The sequence below is a fragment of the Daucus carota genome, chromosome 2, assembly GCF_001625215.2.
Source record: "Daucus carota subsp. sativus chromosome 2, DH1 v3.0, whole genome shotgun sequence".
Classification (NCBI taxonomy): Eukaryota; Viridiplantae; Streptophyta; class Magnoliopsida; order Apiales; family Apiaceae; genus Daucus; species Daucus carota.
Window position 1 is genome coordinate 55,690,091 of NC_030382.2, and position 18,497 is coordinate 55,708,587.

General features: G+C 34.5%; 2 protein-coding genes and 1 pseudogene across 4 annotated transcripts; 2 read left to right on the forward strand and 1 right to left on the reverse strand.

The window, feature by feature from the left end:
• Window positions 1–1,393: 1,393 nt before the first annotated feature.
• Window positions 1,394–5,345, forward strand: LOC108206713 (protein DJ-1 homolog D-like). 3 transcript variants are annotated; one of them, XM_017377101.2, is made up of 6 exons: window positions 1,505–1,685; window positions 1,986–2,012; window positions 2,604–2,693; window positions 3,199–3,639; window positions 4,170–4,532; window positions 5,029–5,345. In XM_017377101.2, the coding sequence occupies exons 1-6, from the start codon at window positions 1,617–1,619 to the stop codon at window positions 5,215–5,217; spliced, it is 1,179 nt and encodes a 392-aa protein (XP_017232590.1). In that variant the 5' UTR covers window positions 1,505–1,616; the 3' UTR covers window positions 5,218–5,345. The 3 variants fall into 3 exon arrangements, with proteins under 3 accessions (XP_017232592.1, XP_017232590.1, XP_017232591.1); XM_017377102.2 differs by lacking the exon at window positions 1,986–2,012 and having other exon boundaries at window positions 1,522–1,685; XM_017377103.2 differs by lacking the exons at window positions 1,986–2,012; window positions 2,604–2,693 and having other exon boundaries at window positions 1,394–1,685.
• A 1,641-nt stretch (window positions 5,346–6,986) lies between these two features.
• Window positions 6,987–12,084, reverse strand: LOC108206104 (extra-large guanine nucleotide-binding protein 3-like). The gene is made up of 8 exons (XM_064088365.1): window positions 10,852–12,084; window positions 10,614–10,751; window positions 9,919–10,020; window positions 9,639–9,818; window positions 9,158–9,287; window positions 8,774–9,021; window positions 8,049–8,209; window positions 6,987–7,707 (listed from the first exon to the last, which is right to left on the reverse strand). The coding sequence occupies exons 1-8, from the start codon at window positions 11,563–11,565 to the stop codon at window positions 7,113–7,115; spliced, it is 2,268 nt and encodes a 755-aa protein (XP_063944435.1). The 5' UTR covers window positions 11,566–12,084; the 3' UTR covers window positions 6,987–7,112.
• Window positions 12,085–13,935: 1,851 nt separating this feature from the next.
• Window positions 13,936–17,372, forward strand: LOC108208141 (protein DJ-1 homolog D-like; annotated as a pseudogene).
• Window positions 17,373–18,497: the final 1,125 nt, after the last annotated feature.

Below are 18,497 nucleotides of genomic sequence, written 5' to 3' on the forward strand. Positions count from 1 at the left end.
TTCTACAAATATTAATATTGGATCATTAATATAATTTTTATAGGCCGCCGCAACGCGCGGATTCTCAACTAGTTTTTTCTGTGAATGAAACTTTTAACATTTTCAGCGTTTAAAACCCGTAGAAAATACAAAACCCAACTTTCAATCACAAATAAGAATTCCAAGAGAGGTGTATTTGATTAGGATTTTAAAGTATTTTTTTCATTCATGAAATCCGAAAATATTCGATTGAGATTGTTAGAAATCTATTAAAATTTTGATGTATTCAATTGGGATTTGAAATTATGCTATAAAATCTGGTAGTATTCAATTGAGATTTTAAATTATACTTTAAAATCTGATGTTATTCAATTGGGATTGTTTAAAATCCATTAAAATCTGATGGTATTCAAATGCTGATGGATTTTTTTGGATTTCGTAAAATAATGTATTTTATGGCATTCTTTAGTGTATTTTAAGTTTTTCGAAATCCCATCAAAATCAATAGGATTTTGAAGCATTCCGCTTAAATCCCATCAACTCTCTACATTTTATCAAGAATCCGCACAAAATCAAAATCACATACAATCTATTAAAATCTCAATGCATTAAAATCCCAATCGAATACACCCAAAAAAATATTATTATGTTCGTTTCATTTTCAATAAATAATATAAAATAAAAAACTTGGGACTTTGGGTCAATAATATAAAATAAAGAACTTGGGACTTTGGGTCAACGACTTCAATTATAAAATAAGTCAAGAAAATATGCCGTGTCTAACCTAATAAGCACACTTAATCAAAAATATTAATTTTTATAGGTTTTTTATTATAATTTTATTTTTTGTGAAAATATTTATCAAAATGTTTTTTCAACTAATACTTCTTTTAATTTATTTTTAGTTAATTTTCTAGTTGTTTTATTGTTACTGCTCCGTAGGACCACTCATCTTTGCTTTTACAACTGGTTGCAACTTATTATGTAATCAAAAATAATTTCAATAATTTTTTTTAAAATTGGATGTGTGATATACTTATTTTATGTTTACCAAACTTTGCCACCAGTTTTTGTAAAAATGTTTAAGAAAATGATAGCTTGGTAAATTTTATTTGAAAATTATATTTTCACAAAATTTTTAAACAATTATATTATGTTTAAAAAAAATAATTCGGAACTTGAATATCTGTAAAAGAAACCACAAGCAAAAGATAAGAATACTATTTTAATCTAAAATTTCAACTCGCGGGCTTGTAGAAATGTAAGAGTGAGGTCTTACATTTTTCTTTATCATTTTTTATATACTCTCCGAAACAAAATCAAATAACTTTTGTCAGCTATATATTTGCATTTTTGCACAAAACACATTTGAAAAAAGAATAGATATGAGATTTGTAAAAGAATGCGTGAACAAAAATTGGTGGACGGCAGGCAAATTTTGCAGTCAAAATTCAGTGAATATTATATTTCTTATCCGTCAGTTTTTCCAAGAGGCTGCGCCAAAGATTATATTTTAGATTATCATAGCGACTTTATCGGTGATTACCATTTACTTATGTAGTAAACAATTTGTACACAACTCTTTCAAAAACACACACTGACACACTGAACTTGGATCTTGAAAAAGAATCACAAAGATGGCGAGCTCTAAATCTGTGAACAAGAGTGTTCTTCTGCTATGCGGCGATTTCATGGAAGACTGGGAAGTACGTAATCATCTACATGCATATATATATATATATATTATTCATCGTGTCTCTCTTACTTCTTTACCTTTTTTTGCTTGCTTGTGAGACGTGTATTAAACTTTTATTCAAACACAAAAATTTAAAACAATTTATAAAATTAAATTTTTATACCTTCAAAAAAAAAATTAAATTTTTATAAAAATCTTGAAATGCGCGTGTGAAGTTCTCCGAGATAAACAAGCAAGAGGACAACCGGTATATAGTAGAATTAGTAGTTTTAGTTTACATTTTAATTATGGATTGGATGCTACTATACAGGCTATGGTTCCGTTTCAAGCATTACAGGTAGGGGTGGCAATCGTTTCGTTTCGTATACTTTCGTTTCGTGTATTTTCGTGTTTCGTGTACTCGAAGGTGAAACCCGTATCCGCCCGTTATTAATTTCGTGTACCTAATTTGAAACCCGTATCCGAAATGAAACGTTTCGTGTATATTTCGTGTACTTTTCGTGTATATTATATATAAATATATTAATATATTTTTTAATAAAAAATAGATTTAATATATATTTTTCTTTATAATTTTATTAAATGTGAATGATATATTTATACTTGTATACAATTCTCTATAAATTTGTTAATGTCTCTGTAATATGTACCCACACATACATATAAATATATACTTTCTACACAATTATATATTTAATATATCATAATATATATATAATAAATATTATCTACCAATATTTCGTGTACTTTCGTGTATTTCGTGTACCCCAAATGAATACCCACATCCGACACGAAATCTTTCGTGTAATTTCGTGTTCGTGTACTTTCGTGTTTCGTGTATCGAAAATCAAAACCCATATCCATTTTTTTCGTGTCGTTTCGTTTCGTGTTAGCGTGTCACGTGTCAAATTGCCAGGTCTAATTACAGGCATATGGAGTATCCGTTGATGCTGTTTGTCCCGGAAAGAAAACTGGTGATATTTGTCCCACTGTTGTTCAGCAGGGTTCTGTTTATCAGGTCTCTCTGTCTCTTCTATTAAGTCCTTTACAATAGTCCTATTTTTTTAACTGTTGATCTTTGGAAAAGTCTAAGTAGTTTGATGCATTGGCGGAACTGAGATTTTTAATGTTCCGGAGCTGAAATATTTAATAATGAACATGTAATTGAGCGGATATTATATCCCTCATTTGTAATTTGGCGGATATCCCTCGTTTGTTGTTTGCATCAGTGGAGTATTTAAATGTAATCATAAGAATAAAGACCCCAAATTACTGCTTGACTCAAACAAAGAACAAAGATGGGTTTTTTTTCTGTTTTAAGACTTTTGTTAAATTTGCACTCAGAACTAAAAGAAGAGTGAATTTTTAAGCAGATGATATAAAGAAGTAGAAAGTAAGCAAAGGCGAGGAGCTTGATTAGTAACATTTTATATATGAGTTTTTAACAACAAACTCAAAGCATTTGATTTATTAAGTTAAGAAAAGGCTTCCTGAAGCTCTATCATTTCTCCTGATATTGGCAGACCTACTCTGAGTCTAGAGGTCACAATTTTGTCTTAAATGCAACTTTCGATGATATTGAAGCCGACAAATACGATGGGCTACTGATACCAGGAGGACGTGCAGCAGAATATCAGGCGATGGATAAATCTGTGCAGGAGTTGGTGAATTCATTTTCTAAATCTGGAAAGCCAATTGCTGCTATTTGCCACGGGCAGCTGATTTTAGCAGCTGCAGATATACTTAGAGGCCGGAAATGCACTGCATACCCCACTTTAAAACCAGTACTCATTTCTGCAGGTGCTCATTGGATTGAAGCAGATACCTTGGCTAAATGCACTGCAGATGGCAATCTTATCACGGGAGCTACGTATAATGCCCATCCAGAGTACATCCGTCATTTCATCAAGGCACTAGGTGGCACTATAACCGGCTCAAATAAAAAGATTCTGTTCCTCTGTGGGGTTAGTTGAATACCGACTTTTTTCCCTGCTCAAGTTAGGACACGATAACTTTCAAAATTGTGCTTGCAAACATATGTTCGTTTTATGCAGTTGGTAAGGTTGAGGCTTCATAGATTTGACGAGTTGTTATAGGTCATAGTCAATTCGTCTGCAGTACAAACTATTAGCCTTGCAGTGTTAATAGTATGAGTTTAGCTTAAGGTACTAATGGTTATGAATACAGGCATGCTTAGTATACTGTTCCAACTTCCAATCACCAACTATGTAATCCAAAAAAAGAGAGAGTCATTTACATAATTTCAGTATGATTATTTTGATCACTTTTGCATTGTAATTTGATTGTTCAAACAAGTATTTAATGCTGCCACCTATAAGCAAAAGAATAGATGAGATCATATTTTCTACTTATAATCCCATAGCCGTTTCGCATTCTGATGTTGGTCTTTACAGTTCAATTTTTTATCTAGTTGACTTGTTGTCCAGAGTTCTTCACATTGATAAGCTAAAGAAGTTTATATTGTTTTCTACAGGATTACATGGAAGACTATGAAGTGGTAGTTCCTTTTCAGGCCCTTCAAGCTATTGACTGTAATGTCGATGCTGTCTGTCCCAAGAAGGGGGCGGGTGATATATGCGCAACAGCTGTCCATGATTTTGAGGGTGACCAAACTTACAGTGAGAAACCAGGTCATCTTTTTAAGCTAACAGCCACTTATGAAGGTCTAGATGCTTCAAGCTATGATGCTCTTGTTATTCCTGGAGGCAGAGCACCAGAATACTTGGCTCTAGACGAGACTGTCCTCAAACTGGTGAAGGAGTTTATGGAAGCCCGAAAGCCAGTAGCATCCATCTGCCACGGGCAACAAATTTTGTCAGCTGCTGGTGTCCTCAAGGTACTCTATTCACCTCATTGCTGTTATAATGTACATACTGCACATTTTTCCCTAAATGCAAGTCAATATGTGTAAATCATACACATTTCTTAGTACTTGTAGGCTGTAGCTATTACCAGTTATGTCCTGGTCTAGTACATGTATAATTCTAGCAGGGAAAAAGATTTCGGGTGAAAATTATTTTTTGAGCCTAATGTATCCCGAATCCCGAAAAGAAGCTCATTACTGAATACTGCACACCAAAGAAAGAGTTCATCTCTACTTCTTTTCCAATAACAAATCATCATAATTTTTTCATCTTCATTGATTTGTTAAATGTAAAATATTTCTATCCTTGGAAATGTGTGCTGCTATATATTAGTCCTAATATGACATTCTCGTGGTGATTAAAGGTCACAGACTTTGACTTCTACTTGATTCTTGATAGATATGATTGTGCTTTCGATAGAACTAAACTGTATAGTTTCTCTAAACTTGTTATTTGCATTGCATACAGGGGAAGAAATGCACTGCATACCCTGCAGTGAAACTGAATGTGGTCTTGGCTGGTGCAACATGGTTAGAACCTGATCCAATAAGTCGCTGCTACACTGATGAGAATTTGGTGACCGGAGCAGCCTGGCCAGCTCACCCTGACTTCATTTCTCAGCTTATGTCACTTCTCAATATCCATGTATCTTTCTAAGTCGTGTACCATGTCAAGTGTCTGTAACTTGTGGCTCGTATCTGAAAAATAATCAAAAAGTCAGACAACTTCTTGTATCTGAATCATCATATATACTATAATTCAGTGAATTGTCTTTTTGACCTCCATCTTAAACTAACTAGTTCAGCCAAGTTACTTATTTAACCAATTTGATTCTTGTAAAGGTAAGACAAACATGTGTTAAGAATTGAAGCTGGTTTAACCAATTGGAAGGGGTCGCTTATGTACTGCGCAAAAGAAGTTGAGAATACTGCTAGTTTTTGTTTCATGATTTCTATTTCTTTCCGAAATATTTTAATCACTTATAAATCTTAACTTGCTTTTAACTTTTACTTATTTTAACCTCATCCAAACGGCCCCTTGGTTAGGTACTATTCAAACTATTCAGGAATATGGGATGTGTTGAATTTGGTTCAGGTCGAATTAATGGCTGATCTCATGCACGTGACATGCATACTGATCGATCGGGTACTTCTCGTATTACTCATGCATGTGTACATCCGAGATGCAAGGAGTTTGTAAAAAATACAGTAACATTTATTTAGTAGCCACGTTTTAGTTAAATATCAGCATGCATGTATATTATATTATTATGTAATGCACATCTATGCAGCGTAGAGGTGGCCATTCGGGCGGTTTGGCTCGGCACGAACCGGACCGAACCGCCATTTAGCCCGTATTATAACATGCCGGGTTCGAACCGGCACGAACCGGCACTAACCGTGGTTGCTGACGAGCCGGTTACGGTTCTTGGATCTTCGATTCGCAAACCGCCACGAACCGGCACGTCAAACCGAGCAAACCCGCGTTGAACCGCGAACCGCGCAAGCCCGCGGTTCCTCCAGCCCGCATAACCCGTGTTTTGTTTACTTCCATCAGGAAATGCTAATCAAAAGTTTGTAGTCAATAAAATATAGGAATACATTATGGGCGTATCTGATTTATATCATCAGCATTATTGATAGTTTGACTTTATTATAAATAACTTACAAGTCATCTTAGCATAAAATTAATTTATAATTTCTGAATCGTAATTAACTTAGAAATCTTACCATTTTATTATTTATTACTAAAAAATTGTTTATTAGTTTACAATTTATTAAAAATTAGTCATATAAAACTTTATTATCGAATTTTTAAAATTTAAGAATTATTAAAATTTAAACATGTAACTATAAAACAAAATAAAATAAAAAAAGAAAAAAAATAAAACAAAATAAACTAAAAAAAGAAAAAAAAATAAAACAAAACAAACTAAAAAAAGATAAACGCACGCACGCACAGTTTATTCTGTACTTTCTGCACTTCTTCTGTTACAGTGCTATAGGCTATAGCCTATATGCTATGTTCACATCACAGACCACAACTAAAGTGACAGGACACGATTCAACGCAGTCAGCCGAACCGCCAACCCACCGAACCGCTTAAACTGTTTAAACCGGAGAAAGCAGAGAACCGTGTGAACCGTATTCCACGGTTACGGTTTTCAAATTCTCAGCCGGCCCGATCCGAACCGGAGTATTGACGTGCCGGTTACGGTTCCACCGGTGACGGTTCCAAAACCGCCTGAACCGGCCCGAACCGCCCGGCCAAACACTTTTTATGTTATAGGGAACCTGGACAAAAAAGATACTGCTATGCCCAAAGCATGATAGTGTAAAGTGGATAATACGAAATGTGCACTTAAAGATTTATCTTGCATTCTTATTTAACTTATTTCTTCACATATATTTCGTGCAGTTAAAATAGTAAAGATTCTTCTAAATTTCAGGATAAAAATTAATCGTTAACATGCATTTACATAATATGCCTGAGCTTATATCCCTACCCTTTTTTCTTGACAAATCTACTGCATGAAGTACATTCACAATGAATCACTCTTGCCTTGTGAATGACAATGAACTCACATCTGTTTTACTGTACAGAGAATCCTCAGCGTCAAAGTAGTTGTCTTCCTTCTTATCATCCCACTTAGCGACATCCGTTATGAACTTGAATGCTTTGTCTATTGTAACCCGGTCCCTTGCGCTGGCTTGGCAAACAAAAAGCTTCCGAGAAGTCAGAGAAAAGTAGAGGTCTTTGAACTTCATTGCAACATAGTGATAAGCCTGCTGAGCTAGAGTCTGGTTGCTGTGATCAGGTTGCACTGGGCTGAAGTCTGAGAACCATTCACAAGTACTTAGTGGAACCCGATTGACATTCTCCTTGAAGAGATCATACTTGTTTAAAATCAAAACAAAAGGAGTATCTTCATAACAATTTTGCCTGATCATCTTTTCGAATAGCTCTTTGCTTTCTAACATTCTGTTTCGAAGAAGCACCTTGGTTCCACTTTTCATAGGGAAACTTGAAATCTGCTCATAGTCGGTCAGAGCAACACAGAATACAACTACACGAACATCTTCAAACATTTCCACCCACTTGCAATCATCGATCACGCCCTTGGCATTTACTCTAATCAGTTGGTACCTACAAAACATGATTTTGTAAGAAACTAACTAAACAGTATACTGTAAACCCTATAATATAATTACATTAACCTATTTAAATTACTAAAAGGCTGGTCTTCCACAAAACAATTCTCTGCATATATTGCAGAAAAAACTTACCCTATAGAGTTGGAGCTGGTCCATAGGATCTAATAAATGAAGATCTAAATTTGATGGTACAATTGCACCGAACCATGTGAATTTGGCAAAACTACTGATTCTGGTTCTCTCCAGACACCACTTACACAGTCAAATTTTATGCTTTAATCGAAAAACTACTTTGCTTTAATTTATAGACATTGCCAACTGTACAATGATAACCTCGTCGAAGGTTCGGTGAAATTTGAGTAGGGTCTGGACTTTGGGCTACCAGAATCCAGTGAAAAGTCTATGAAAGCCAGAGCATTCAGCGGTGGGACTCCTTCTGAATATAGGATGTCTCTCTCTGAAGGCTCATATTCGTCACTGAATACTTCGACAGCCTGAAAAGACATGAAAAAATGAGTGTCTTTCTAACATTAAAAAAAAAATGTAACAAACTGAGGTGAAGATGACATTATTAGGCAACATCAGATTATTGTTGAAGGATAAAATTCAGACAAGAATTGTACTAGAGTCAACAGAAAGTCTACAAATGCGGGGAGAAACATTTACATATAGACATAATATGTAAATAAAAAGAAGCGGAGTACAACACGGCTCTACATTTGAGTCACTTGACTGCTAAGGGGTATTGAATTAGGACACTTGACAATGGAGCTGTAAGCTCTGAACAAGGATGCAATATTTAACCCCTGTTCAGAACATACTTCATAGTTCAACTTATTATAAAATTAAAACATATGTTCTATAAAAGAATGGAAACATATTTATGCAAACTGGCAAGTTCTAGATGACTGTGGAAACAGATACAGCTCTTCTACTTCAAGGAACTTATTTATCCAGAATAGTGATAATATATATTAAAAAAAACATCAGATCAAGAGGCCAACTGTTCTATCATCTGTGTAATGGGGGGAAACATACTGAAAAGGTAAATTAGATACCCGGCTTAAGAAGTATTCTGCGGCATCAGGAAGGAAGTGAAGCTCATCTTTCCTCTTATATGTTTCCTGTATGGCAGGGTCTTTCCACACTTCTTCAACTAGTGAAGCATACTCACGAGTTGCTGCAGGGAAGAATGCATCAAAACCACCTGTGGCTATGATGTCTAAGAGCCAATCAGAGAAATGCTTTAACCTCGGACTGATTGAATAGATACATTGAGCGCTCTCATCAGAATCAACCCCTCCACCTGAAAATAAATTGAAGCTGGTAATATGGAACACAACCATGTTCACTGCACTTGTCAATAATTATCTGCCAAAAAATTATAATTAATGATAATGTAATGGAATTGCATCAAGAGAATGTAAAGATTTTTTTCTTGCACATGGTCTCCTCAAAACGCTCCCTTCCATCAAGTAAAATGCTAATATATTTGTACATGTTGCTCTGGATCATAAATTTAATGTCTTGTAATTCCTCAAACGTGAATTTGGTCCCATACAAAATTTTTGCCTGTTCCATCACGACAATTTACTAAACCGAACTTTCACTTGAATAACAATCATGGCCAAGTTGTCTAGTTTATATAGCATATAAATAGACAGAGCTTCTAGGCTTGGGCTATACAGAGAACTCATTTTGCAAAACTACATTTCTCTATACAGAGAAGTTTGTGCCACGAGGTTTTTTCTATAACAACAATTTCTTTTATGTCCTAGAAAGTCGTATCCAAAGCCACAAAATGTCCTTGAGAGATATTTTATTCGGAATTGAAGCCTGTATCTAGTATAAACATTTCAAGAAATTTACGACTTTATCTTTTAAATCGTAAGGTCTAAAGTTTTCTATGCAAAAAGAGAATACCTGCTTGAAGATGGTGCTAATTCCAGAACCTTGAAGTCCTATCAGAAAAAGCTTTTGAACTGTTATCTTCTCTGAGAGGTTTGGGACAATAGCATGATTTCTAGACACATATCTTTGTCCGCGAGGCGGACCACGGGGCACATGCAAAGAGAACAGTGTGAAGACAAAACGAGACATTGCCTATATGACAAGAAGACAATCCTTAACATTTTTTACGACTTAGATTTTACTTATAAATTCCATTTGTATTTAGTTGTTGACTTGAGGTTATACAACATACCTTTTCCCATATATATTTTCTCCTGCCATTAGCCTCCTCCTCATAACGACCATCGTCATAAACCCAGAAATTTGTAGAGCGGGGACATTGAATTTTGGCCATCTAAAACACAAGAAGCGAAGCTAGAGTTGGTATAAATGAATTGTACGTTAATAATAAAGTGTACTTCCAATAATACATCTCAGACCTCGTGACGAAGCATCCAGTGGCGGATGTATAGTTGCTAATGGGAGGTCACGTGACCTACCATTTTTTTAATATTTTTTTTTCAAATTGTTTTTTATTCATATGTCACTTGGGTTCAGCCTACAGGGCACTTACATAATAATCTTGGCATCCTTTATTTACACAAACACAGTGACACACGCAGCCTTTTTTCCACCCTGCTTCAAATACCAGGCTTCTCGTCGACTGATTTCTGAATTTTATCTACATATGTTAAATTTGTGACACACCATTGTTTATATCCTGTATCCGCCACTGGAAGCATCTATGGAATAATAAACTGTGTAATCTAAACATATTCAAATGTTCATGATTAATACTCTAGTGGGATCAAAATGACATAATAATAACTCATAATGCCATGATCTGAGACATTGCAGTTATAGCAAAAGTACCAGTATTTCTTTTACAGAAGTTAAAGGAATGACTTGAAAAAAAAAATGAAGTTAAAGGAAGGATAAAAGACAAACCTTTAGCACTCTCAATTCAAATTTTGTAATTTCTCGACCATTTATGTGAACGTCAGTATCACCATCACTAGCATTTTGGTTGAGTCTTCCATAAAAACTTAAATGTGAACTTATAATACTGTTTGGTCTTTTACCTTCCTGCCAAATGAAACCAGTATAAATATCATCAGTGCTTCTCTTCCAGTGAATGAATAATGTAATGCATGTAGCTAGAGAAGTATAAAGAGAGTAAAGTTACCTTCCCCCACATGCCAGAATCCATGTCATACCAATATCTACCAGGATTCAATTTTCGAGGTGGTAAAGGACACCTAAGGAGCTCAGCCATCTCTTCTGGCTTCAGCGTATATCCGTTCACAGTCAGCTGCTCTGGTCTACAATGATTAGCTAAACATTCTTTCTCTGCTTTCATTATCTGCTTGACTTCTAAATGACCGAGTAATCTGGACAGTAATCGTCTGTGCCTACCCAATAATACCCTATTTGATTCAGTGACCGGCTTTCCAATGCAAGTAACACATTTCCGACCCTCTGGCATTGAACCCATAGACCTAAGCACACAACTGCTGCAATACTTTGCATCACAAACCAAGCACAACTCCTTTGTTTTCCACTTCCCTTTTCCACACGTATAACACACTCTCCTATTGCCTTTCTTTTTATTTTCATTTTTCTCCGTTGTGATCCCAACATATTCCGGATAAAAGTTGTGCTCCTTATCGACCTCTTGACTTTCCAATCTATCAACTGCAGAGGTTCTACCAAGCGACTGTTGACGAGCATTATTAGAAGAGTCTTGTACAGAACCCAGTGAGGCAGAAACGGAACTCAGACAATCCAATCCAGAATTTCCTGATAGTCTAGGACTACAATTGGGCCGACTAGTGCCACTACTAGCAACATTGGACACAGGAAAATAAATTGGTTCTGCAACTGGAGGAAAAATCTCCATGGATCGATCTTCTACAATTTGGCAATAAATTGTCTACCACAGAAGCCGTGGCAATTAAACTCGACTTCACATCAGCTGGTTCTACCCTGGGGAGCTCATAAGACACCCGAGGACCACTATACTCTAATGCTCTCGAGCAATCAGGAAAGAATCACATTGAGGAATTGAAGCCCCAAGAGGAAGCATCTTTCTCACAATGTCCTCCCAATCTTGTCTTGCATTTCTCTCCATCTTTATCACAAAATCAAGAAGTACAGATTCTTTAATTCTTAATTCTCAACAAAAAATCTCAATATTTACCCCTATTGAAAACCCCAGTTCAAGAAAACGGCTTAGAAATAAAAGGCTGACGTTGAATTAACATATAGATAGAGTTACAATCTTTGTCACCAATTTTAAAGCCCCAGTAAACAACAAACACACAAAATATATTAAGTTGAAGCTCGCAATTGAAAATGTCTTGAAAACTGAAATTACGACTAGTCAACCATCAAATAGTTGCGCAAATTCTCACCAATCTTTATATTAAAGCAGAACATATAGACAAAGTCTAAGAGATGAGGTGCTGTTTTGAAGCTGAAATTACCAATTCTCGAAGCTTGGTAGACAAAGTTTGGACAGCGGAAAATAACTGTCCTTCCCGGTGTGCATGGTAACCACTAAATATTATAAATTTGATTGGTTCATATTTTTTAATAACAGTGTATACTTTGCATGTACGACAATCACATCAATTAAAATGTTTCAAACATATATTAAAATTTTGTGTTTAGCATGTGCCCATGACACACATTAGACAAACTTACGGTATAATTTCAATTTACAGTCCACTTTTTTAAAAAAAATTGTTTCAAATTAGTTGTTCACTTCAACTTTCAATACAAAATTATATTTTCAAAGTCTATTATACTCCACATACTTCTTATTTATATTTCTTAGATCAACCTCAAACACATATTATGGTCATTTAATACAATTAATTTGTGAACAACCATTTTTATGATACAGAGTATCTTGAAAGCGGATATATAATGTAAAATGGAAAGAATACTACGTTCGCTAACTAAAATTTTCTGACTAATTAAAAAGTAATTATTACTCGGTCCATTTGTAATTCTAAAATGGGTAAATAAAAAAAAGGGAAAAAGAAAATTTTGGGAGCAAAGTCAACGACTTCATGATAGAATAAGTCAAGGAATATGCAAGCCGACATAATAAGCATAAAAAATAATACTCTCTTTGTTTGAATATATTAGTCTCTTGATTTTTTTACACGCACTTTTAAGAATTTTGACCGAACATTTAAAATTATTATTTTTAAAATTTTCTTTTTATGAATAAAAATATGAGTATTTTGTATAAGAACGAGATCTTAAAAAAGATTTTGTCATTCTTTATTGTACACTTTGGAACAAAATCAAATAATCTCTCCTTTCCATTTTAATAGTCTTGTTTGCAAGGAAAAAAATTCTCATATTATTTGTTCTTTTTTTTTTGTTCAGTACAAATTTTATACAATTTTCAATGTTAACATTTATTAGTCCACGCAATTTTCATAATTTACAATGCAAATTATGTTGACTTTTAACAACATTAATGAAGACTTAGTACTCCCTCTGTTTTTTAATATATGATGTTTGACTTTTTGACACACACCTTTAAGTACTTTGACCGGATAGTCAAAAATATTATTTTTGAAATTTCCTTTTTTTGAATAAAAATATATAATATAATCAATATTTTAATTCACAAAAAAATCAATTAAAAATAATAATTTTTACTATCTAGTCAACCCACGTAAAGGTACGTGTCAAAATCAGAAGTGTCATGTAAAAAAAACAGAGAGAGTTTTGTAAAAAAAAAAAACCAGAAAGAGTAGTATTTTTGTACAACTTGTATAGTGTCTGGCCATGGGCACATGTTAAGAGCTAAATTCTATGTACTTAACTCATTTGATCGGTGTGGTTGTTGTATATGTATGGGTCCATCATAATTGAGAAATAGAAGCCAATCAAAATGAGTCAAAAACATAGAATTTGATGTTTAGCATGTGCCCACACATCATTGAAAAATCGATTTTCGTATAACCAATACATAACAATGATGACAACATATCAATTTAATTTTTTTAAAATGTGTAATTTGTGTAAAGTGGGCTATTAAAATGGGAGGTATGAAATATTTTCTATTAGCTAAATATTTGCACAAAACACATTTGAAAAAAAAAATAAAATAAGAGAGAGATGAGATTTGTAAAAGTATGCGCGAACAAAAAGTTGGTGGACTGCAGGAAAATTTTGCGGTCAAAATTAAGTTCATATTATATTTCTTATCGGTCTGATTTTCCAGGAGGCTACGCCAGAGATTATATTTTAGATTATAATACAGCTGACTTTATCGTTGATTACGAGTATATATTTACTTATGTAGTAAACTCTTTATACACAACTCTTTCAAACACTCACACGGGAACTTGGATCTTGAAAAAGAATCACAAGAATGGCGAGCTCTAAATCTGTGAACAAGAGTGTTCTTATGCTATGCGGCGATTTCATGGAAGACTGGGAAGTAAGTGATCATCTGTATTTTGTTCACTCCGTAGCTCTCGTTTTTTTACGATTTTTATGCATTACTTTATATGTGTATATAGAATTTAATTTTAAAATTTATTTTCTTATAAATATTTCAATATTAATTTTTTGTTCAGAAGACTTTTGTTTAGAATAATTTATGACCATGTTTGAGAATTAACGGTTAGCTTAAATAAGATGTTTTGACTAACTGATTGAAATAGATATTTTTACTAGCGAATTGAATTACTAATTTCTCGTAAAATTGTTAGTAAATACCTTTAACAGTTTCTCGTAAAACTGTTCGGCAAATAGTTCTAACACAAACAAAAAACCTCATACTTTCAAAGAAATTTTTTTAGAATTAGCTTTTTTGGATCAACCTCTATATCAATCGTAAATACCAAACATTATTATTAACAAATTTTAGTGATCAAACCAACACACGTAACTTCTAATTTTGTCTAAAACCGGGCCAATGAAACTAGGAGTCTAAGTACATAAACAACCTAAAGACAGAGTATATATTAGAATTAGTAGTTTTAGTTTATAATATAGTTATGGATTGGATGCTACTATACAGGCTATGGTCCCGTTTCAAGCATTACAGGCATATGGAGTATCAGTTGATGCTGTTTGTCCCAGAAAGAAAGCTGGTGATATCTGTCCCACTCTTGTTCAGCAGGGCTCTGTTTATCAGGTCTCTGTCTCTTCTTTTGAGTCTTTTACAATAGTCCTGTTTTTATAACTGTTGATATCTGGAAAAGTCTAAGTAGTTTGATGCATTGGCGGAACCGAGATTTTTAATGTCCCGAAGCTGAAATATTTAATAATGAACATGTAATTCAGCGGATATTATATGCCTCATTTGTAACAGCGCTAGTTATACCATAATACTCAATATGCTTGCATCTTATCCCGGACATTGTAATTCAGCGGATATCCCTCATTTGTTGTTTGCATCAGTGGAGTTTTTAAATGTAATCATAAGAATAAAGACACCCCAAAATACTGCTTGATTCAAACAAAGAACAAAGATGGGGTTTTCCTGTTTTGGGACTTTTGTTAAATTTGCACTCAGAACTAAAAGAAGAGTGAATTTTTAAGCAGATGATATAAGGAAGTAGAAAGTAAGCAAAGGCGAGGAGCTTGATTAGTAGCACTATATATATGAGTTTTTAACAACAAACTCAAAGCATTTGATTTATTAACTATAACAAAAAGGCTTCCTGAAGCTCTATCATTTCTCCTGTTATTGGCAGACCTACTCTGAGTCTAGAGGTCACAATTTTGTCTTAAATGCAACTTTCGATGAGATTGAAGCCGACAAATATGATGGGCTACTGATACCAGGAGGGCGTTCAGCTGAATATCAAGCGATGGATAAATCTGTGCAGGAGTTGGTGAATTTATTATATATCTGGAAAGCCAATTGCTGCTATTTGCCACGGGCAGCTGATTCTAGCAGCTGCAGATATACTTAGAGGCCGGAAGTGCACTGCATACCCCACTTTGAAACCAGTACTCATTTCCGCAGGTGCTCATTGGGTTGAAGCAGATACCTTAGATAAATGCACTGCAGATGGCAATCTTATCACTGGAGCTACATATACTGCCCATCCAGAGTACATCCACCATTTTATCAAGGCATTAGGTGGCACTATAACCGGCTCAAATAAAAAGATTCTGTTTCTCTGCGGGGTTAGTTGAATACTGAATTTTTTCCCTGCTCAAGTTAGGACATGATAACTTTCAAAATTGTGCTTGCAAACATATGTTCGTATTATGCAGTTGGTTGTTGGTGTATTGCAGAAAAAAGGTTGAGGCTTCATACGTTGTTATAAGTCATAGTCACTTCGTCTGCAGTACAAACTATGAGCCTTGCAGTGTTAATAGTATGAGTTTTGTTTAAGTTACGAATAGTTATGAATACAGGCATGCTTAGTATACTGTTCCAATCACCAACTATGTAATCCAAAAATTAAAAGAGTCATTTACCTTATTTCAGTATGATTATTTTGATCACTCTTGCATTGTAGTTTGATTGTTCAAACAAGTATTTAGTGCCACCTATAAGCAAAAGAATAGATGAGATCATATTTTCTACTTATAATCCCATAGCTGTTTTGCATTCTGATGTTGGCCTTTACAGTTCAATCTTTTTTATCCAGTTGACTTGTTTTCTAGAGTTCTTCACATTGATAAGCTAAAGAAGTTTATTGTATTGTTGCCAAGTTATGAATATGGAACCTTCTTTATTGTTGGACTACATGTATTCTACAGGATTACATGGAAGACTACGAAGTGGTAGTTCCTTTTCAGGCCCTTCAAGCTATTGACTGTCATGTCGATGCTGTCTGTCCCAAGAAGGTGGCGGGTGATATATGCGCAACAGCTGTCCATGATTTTGAGGGTGACCAAACTTACAGTGAGAAACCAGGTCATCCTTTTAAGCTAACAGCCACTTATGAAGGTCTAGATGCTTCAAGCTATGATGCTCTTGTTATTCCTGGAGGCAGAGCACCAGAATACTTGGTTCTAGACGAGACTGTCCTCAAACTGGTGAAGGAGTTTATGGAAGCCCGAAAGCCAGTAGCATCCATCTGCCACGGGCAACAAATTTTGGCAGCTGCTGATGTCCTCAAGGTACTCTATTCAACTCATTACTGTTATACTGTACATATGTACTGCAAATTTTTCTCTTAATGCAAGTCAGAATGTGTAAATTGAATTTGCAATTTTTCTATCCTTGGAACTGTGTGCTGCTATTACTCCTAATATGGCATTCTCCTGGTGATTAAAGGTCACAGACTTTGACTTGTCCTTGATTCTTGATAGATATGATTGTGCTTTCGATAGAACTGAACTGTATAGTTTCTCTGAACTTGTTATTTGCACTGGATACAGGGCAAGAAATGCACTGCATACCCTGCTGTGAAACTGAATGTGGTCTTGGCTGGTGCAACATGGTTAGAACCTGATCCAATTAGTCGCTGCTACACTGATGGAAATTTGGTGACCGGAGCAGCCTGGCCGGCTCACCCTGAGTTCATTTCTCAACTTATGTCACTTCTCAATATCCATGTATCTTTCTAGTTGTGTACCATGTCAAGTGTCTGTAACTTGTGGCTCGTATCTGAATAATAATCAATAAGACAACTTCTTGTATCTGAATCATCATGTATACTATAATTCAGTGAAATGTCTTTTTGACCTCCATGTCAAACTAAGTAGTTAAGCCAAGTTACCTATTTAACCAATTTGATTCTTGTAAAGGTAAGACAAACATGCATTAAGAATTGAAGCTGGTTTAACCAATTGGAAGGAGTTGCTTAGTTAGGTATTCAGGAATATGGTATGGGTTAAATTTGGTTCAGGTAGAATTAATGCTGATCTCATGCACGTGACATGCATACTGATCGATCGGGTACTTCTCGTATTCCTCATGCATGTGTACATCCGAGATGCAAGGAGTTTGTCAAAAATAACATTAATTTAGTAGCCACGTTTTAGTTAAATATCAGCATGCATGTATATTAATTATTATGTAATGCACATCTATGCAGATTGCAGGGAGTGTACTGTGTTCGTCAGGTGGAGGGAAACGAAGGAAGTAGTATTGTATTTTACGTAAAGTTTTGACAATAACTAGACTGCATATATGCATCGGGATATCAGATATATACTCTCTCTTATTATTGTTACAATTCCAGATAAGTACTGGCTCTTATAATTAGTATTCACAATTCCGACCCTAATTTGTTCACACTCATATGGATTCCGACTCTAATTTAAAGGTCATGTTCACGAATTTGATGGGCTCTATTGAGTTTAATATGATAATACATGTCAATGAGAAAGTGATTTCAGAGATTGATAAAATGTTTTGTAAATCACTACAAATTAAAAAGAAACATATTAAAATTTTATAAAAATTCAAAATTCGATCAGCTTGTATTTCTAAGCATAGGGTTATCGAACTTAAAATTTATTATGTAATTACAATATTTCTCCCTAAATTTTGAGCAAAACTTTATATTACTTGTGTTTTTTACTTTTCTCTTACTTTGAATTCATTAATTTGGTGTAATAGAAGCTTATTATGTTATTTTTTTCTGGCGATTGCACCGTTAATTTTCTTGGGTGAAAGATAAGTGCGGATATGCTTTTCTCTTAATCTCCGAAAATATCTCTTCGCATGTCTCGAACTCAAATGATAAATTTTTTGAGCCGAAAAAATCGTCCTTCAGTTTGTATTTGGATGCAAAAAAGTCATTCATTCTAAAAATAATAAATTCATTAATTCATCTTTCATTTCAATTTCGAGAAACATGCATGCAAGTTAATTGCATCTGTATACCG

Bases quoted from the DNA above. Each gene is read 5' to 3' on its own strand.
- LOC108206713 (XM_017377101.2), top strand. From the start codon at position 1,617: ATGGCGAGCTCTAAATCTGTGAACAAGAGTGTTCTTCTGCTATGCGGC. The intron at 1,686-1,985 runs GTACGTAATCAT...GCTACTATACAG, and splicing joins ATTTCATGGAAGACTGGGAA to GCTATGGTTCCGTTTCAAGC. The intron at 4,533-5,028 runs GTACTCTATTCA...CATTGCATACAG, and splicing joins CAGCTGCTGGTGTCCTCAAG to GGGAAGAAATGCACTGCATA.
- LOC108206104 (XM_064088365.1), bottom strand. From the start codon at position 11,565: ATGGAGATTTTTCCTCCAGTTGCAGAACCAATTTATTTTCCTGTGTCC. The intron at 10,021-10,613 runs GTTTGTCTTTTA...CTTGTGTTTTAG, and splicing joins TTGAATTGAGAGTGCTAAAG to ATGGCCAAAATTCAATGTCC. The intron at 9,819-9,918 runs GTATGTTGTATA...CTTGTCATATAG, and splicing joins GAAAATATATATGGGAAAAG to GCAATGTCTCGTTTTGTCTT.